General features: G+C 41.8%; 1 protein-coding gene across 1 annotated transcript in view; it reads right to left on the minus strand.

Moving 5' to 3' along the window:
- Positions 1 to 1,802: 1,802 nt before the first annotated feature.
- Positions 1,803 to 5,103, minus strand: part of LOC109959921 (zinc finger protein 629) — a 7,750-nt gene continuing 4,449 nt past the window's right edge. Inside the window, exon 7 of the mRNA XM_020599683.1 lies at positions 1,803 to 4,457. Within this exon, the coding sequence (XP_020455339.1) occupies positions 2,773 to 4,457 (1,685 nt within the window). The 3' untranslated portion in view covers positions 1,803 to 2,772. The remainder of the gene's footprint in view (positions 4,458 to 5,103) is intronic.

The raw sequence follows: 5,103 nt of genomic DNA on the forward strand, positions 1-5,103 counted from the left end.
GCCAACAGTTGAGAGACTTCCTGGTAGATCCTCTTGTTACGTGTTGCCCCATCCAACTCTTGCTGGATTTTTTCATCAGCTACCAAACGCAGAAACGTTTGCACCTCCTGATTTGACCACTGCGTGGTTTTGCGGGCCGCCATGTAATCGGTATTGTTTAAGTAATTATAACAAATTTAAATATAATGTATAAACAGAAGGTAAGTAGTCAAGCCCGCCACATATCTTGATCATGCCCGGGACAAGATGAGCTCCATAGACCCCTGCCCCCTCCACACACACCTCCAAAATACTAGGAAGTCTCGCATGTTGATGACGCAATCTCTCTGACCAATCGCTAGTCTGCAGTGTTTACACATCACCGTTTTGCATTGCCCCAGCTCGCTTGGAACCTCGACGGAGGTGATACCAAAAATAGTGCCAGGTACTATCCCTGACATCTGACTGATGGAAACACAAATAGGCGAGTCAAGCTGAGCCGGTACCAGGCGGTGGAAGAAGGAAAAGGGCCAGGCTACTACCATAATACCACACCAATGAGTACTGCTATCATAAGAGGGCATAATACATTTGACAGCTGCACTTTAAATTTATATTTATATAAAATACGATTTTATAGACTAAAATATAATTAATTGCTATACAGACAGCTGCACTTTAAATTTATATTTATATAAAATACGATTTTATATGCTACAATATAATTAATTGCTATACATGTATCTACCCCAGTATAAAAATTTGTTCCTTAAAAATATTTGGCTCTACCTCAACCAACTTTAAAAAAAAGCACTATTTACACATTTAGGTCTGCTCTGGAAAGAAGAGGAATGAAAGTCAGTCGTGGTAAGACAGAATACATGTGTATGAACGAGAGCGAGGGAAGTGGACCAGTGAGGTTACAGGGGGCTGAGGTCAAGAAGGTGCAGGAGTTTAAGTATTTGGGGTCAACAGTCCAGTGTGATGGGGAGTGTAGGAAAGAGGTGAAGAGGCGAGTGCAGGCAGGTTGGAGTGGGTGGAGAAAGGTGTCAGGAGTGTTGTGTGACAGAAGAGTGGCAGCAAGAATCAAAGGAAAGGTGTACAAGACAGTAGTGAGACCAGCTATGCTGTATGGGTTAGAGACTGTAGCAGTGAGGAAAAGACAAGAGGCAGAGATGGAGGTAGCAGAGATGAGGATGTTGAGGTTCTCTTTAGGAGGGACCAGGATGGACAGGATTAGGAAGGAGCACATCAGAGGGACAGCTCAGGTCGGCTGTTTTGGGGACAAGGTCAGAGAGGTCAGATTGAGATGGTTTGGACATGTGCAGAGGAGGGATAGTGGTTATATTGGTAGAAGGATGTTGGAGGTGGAGCTGCCAGGCAAGAGGTCAAGAGGAAGGCCAAAGAGGAGATATATGGATGTGCTAAAAGAGGACATGAAATTAATTGGTGTGAGAGTAGAGGATGCCGAGGATAGAGTTATGTGGAAACAGATGATTCGCTGTGGCGACCCCTAATGGGAACAGCCGAAAGAAGAAGACAACACATTAATGGTCAATGATAGAACCCAGCGTGCATTTTCCTGCTTAAACACTAACTTTTGATACTTTGAGTACACACTGCTAATAAACCTGCATACTTCGATGTAGAATGTTGCAGTACTCCTACATTTACCTAAGGGTCTGAATGACTCCACCACTGATGACAACTCCATATCCAAGTCCCATTTTAGGACTTATGACTACAGTGGAACAAATATAACTTTCACATGACAAATAAACCAGATCAGTCCTTGGTTGTGTGTATTTATTTATCAAAAACAAGAAAAATATTGAGAACATGTATACTACTTAATGGCTTATACACATGGCCACTTACAATAGGATAAGTAATGGGAAAATTCACCACACAATCATCACACATTTTCATAATCCTAAATGGTTACTGTGCCAATCCTAAATTATAGCTCATAATGTTTTCTCGTGAACACCATTACAGCAACAAAACTCTACAGCTGGGAAGAAAGTTACACAGTGGTAAATCAGCCTATTTTCAATCTAAAACAAAAGCAGTTGTAATAATTCATGGTTACATAAAAGCTTGTGTAGCGAAAGGCGGTTTGAATCACTATACTTTTCACAAGGACACAATGACAAAGTTAAATGTTTCCTAATAACACTACAACACTATTACACAGCAGACAAATAATCTAATCACATGCACAGAAATACTGGTACTTTTATTGTACTGTTTATATGCCATCTCTTAAATATTTTATATAGTTAGCTGCTGAAAAGCATTTTCTTCACCTTTCAGTTTAGTTTCTAATGAAAATGATTACCCTAGATCACAGAGTGCTCGAATAGCACTAGTACTACCTAATTTTTCTCAAAATGCGACAGATTATGTTAACATATTACTTACTGATTTTGTCACATAACCTTGATTATATTGAAAATAGCATTGTTGTACAGTGAAAAAAATGGACTTTGTTATTAGTGATGCTTCAGCTGACTGGGCAATGATTGGAGTGGACTGAAACCCATTATAACTCAAGTTTGCGAGCTTAAAATTCAGTGATTAGAAAACAATTAACCTAACATTATACAAAATACATTTTTACGACCTAAAAATCATGGTGACCTACCTGATTACCACACCAGGGCTAACTGAAAATTATATAGTTCAAAGGGTCTCTTATGTGGTATCTTTCTGGACTAGTCTGTTTTATTTACACCAGTCATCAGCATCACCACTGATCAAAGCTATTTAATACAAAATATAATTTTTGGATTAATAATCATCGCTACCCTCGTCTTCCTCATCATACTTCCTCTTGAGGGAGTGTTTCTTATGCTTACCCCTGTGCCTCCGTTTACCAGAGAAGTCAGGGTTAGCGTCCCTTGCATGCAATTGCTCGTGCTTCTTCAGAAGGCCGGGCACAGAGAATCCCTTCCCACACGTGTCACATGTCCAGGGCTTCTTGCACGTATGGGTCCTTTTGTGGACGTTCAGATGGGATGCCAGCTTGTAGGTCTTCCCACATACGTCGCAGCTGAAGGGGCGCTCATTGGTGTGTAACCGGATATGTACCTTCAGATTCCCAACCTGAGTGAAGGTCTTTTCACATATGGAGCACCGGTAGGGTCTCTCTCTGGTGTGGATCCTCAGGTGAACTCTCAGGCAGTACTTACTGGAGAACTTCTTTTGGCAGACAGGGCATGGGATCTTTGCTTTGGGTACATGGTCTTGCTGGTGCCTCTTCAGGTCAGACAAATAGACAAAGGTCTTTCCACACTGGGAACAGAGATATTGACGCTCGCCAATATGGTAGCCCATGTGTCTCTTCAACAAGCTGGGGACAAGGAATCGCTTCCCACAACGCTCGCACATATGAGGACGATCTCTGGTGTGCCAGCGCTCGTGGTTTGACAGCTTGAAAGCTGTTGGGAAGATTTTACTGCAGTGCTTGCAGGGGAATGACAATTGGCTCGTGTGGCACTCCATGTGTCTTTTGAAGTAGGTGGACTGTGTGAAGCCCTTGTTGCAGATGTTGCAGTAGAAAGGCTTTTGGCCACTGTGGGCGAGCATGTGCTTCGTTAGACTTTGCAGTTTGGAGAAATACTTGCCACACTGGCCGCAAGCGTAGGGGCGTGCTGTGCTGTGGGTCTTCAGGTGGTTGTTGAGGAATGCCTGTGTTCTGAAACTTTTATTGCATGCTGTGCAAATGAAAGGCTTCTCACCTGTATGAATGCGCTCGTGGTCCATTAGCTTGGACTGATAAGGGAAGCTCTTATCGCATACACTGCAAGTATATCTGTCAGCTGGTGGTCTAATTTGCTTTTTTCTTCTTATGCTTGGCTTCATGTCATCTATTACAGTAAACCGAGCTGGAGGAAGTGGTGGCAAGGCTGGAAGTGAGAGCGAGTTAGTGGCAATCTGCGACACCCACTGATGCAGTGTGACACGCCGAGTCTTTTGGCCATCTTTTGTTCCTGTGCTGCCTGCGCTCTGTGAAATGGGAGTGGTTTTGATTGGCACTTGAACTACCCTAAAAGGGATTGACTTCAGGGGCAGCTGCTGTAGTTCTGGTTTCTCAGGTTCTGCTGGCGCTCCATCTTCCCCTTTGTTTTGCAGAGTCATGGCAGACTGCTCCTTTGGAGGACTCCCCTCCTCAACCACATTCTCCCTCTGAGGTGGTGTTGTGGCACTTTTTTCCTTTGCAGTATCAGATGTTTTATCACTGTTCCAACCTCTTCGTACTACTCTAGCAGGGGTTGCTGGGCTCTCTGAGTCATCTGACATCACTCCCAAGTCTTCAGCGTCACTGAGGGAGGCAGGGCTTGTTTCATTGAGGGTGACTTCTAGTCGCTTTGGTGATTCTGGTGGTGGGGGTGGGGGTGTAGGTGGCTCTACTTGTTTGGGCCGGAAGGCGAGTGAAGAGAACACACAGTCACCCACTGACGATGAGATGGTTGCTGCACAAAAAAGGCTTTTTCAATTTATTCATTCAGTGTATTTAATGACTTACAACATTTTGCCACACTTACAGTGGCAAGAAAAAGTATGTGAACCTTTTAGAATTTCATGGTTTTCTGCATTAATTTGTCATAAAATATGATCTAATCTTCATCTAAGTCAAGAGTACTGATGAATACAATGTGCCTAATATAACAACACAAAAAATTCAGATCTTTCATGTCTTTATTGAGAACCATAAAAACATCATAGTGCTAGTAGATAAAGTATGTGAACCAGTTATTAATTCCAGGGGTTCACTTACCTTTTCCACTACCATTTTGAATGTTGAACAGGTGTCTTCAATACATACATGAAAGATCAAATTTTTTTTTATTTTAGGCACATTAAATTTTTCAGTACTCTTGACTTAGATGAAGATCAGATCACATTTTATGACAAATTAATGCAGAAAACCACAAAATCCCAAAAGGTTCACATACTTTTTCTTGCCACTAAAGCTATTTATTATTTATATTTAGCTTTACTACTGTCTCTGCCTACTGTAACATTAAAAACTTTTTTGGTATAAACTGATAAATATGTTCTTTTATTACTTGGCGACAATTTCTTTTTTACAACATTTCATCATACATTTATATATAT

The sequence above is a fragment of the Monopterus albus genome, unplaced genomic scaffold (genome assembly GCF_001952655.1).
Source record: "Monopterus albus unplaced genomic scaffold, M_albus_1.0 scaffold41.1, whole genome shotgun sequence".
NCBI classification, from domain to species: Eukaryota; Metazoa; Chordata; class Actinopteri; order Synbranchiformes; family Synbranchidae; genus Monopterus; species Monopterus albus.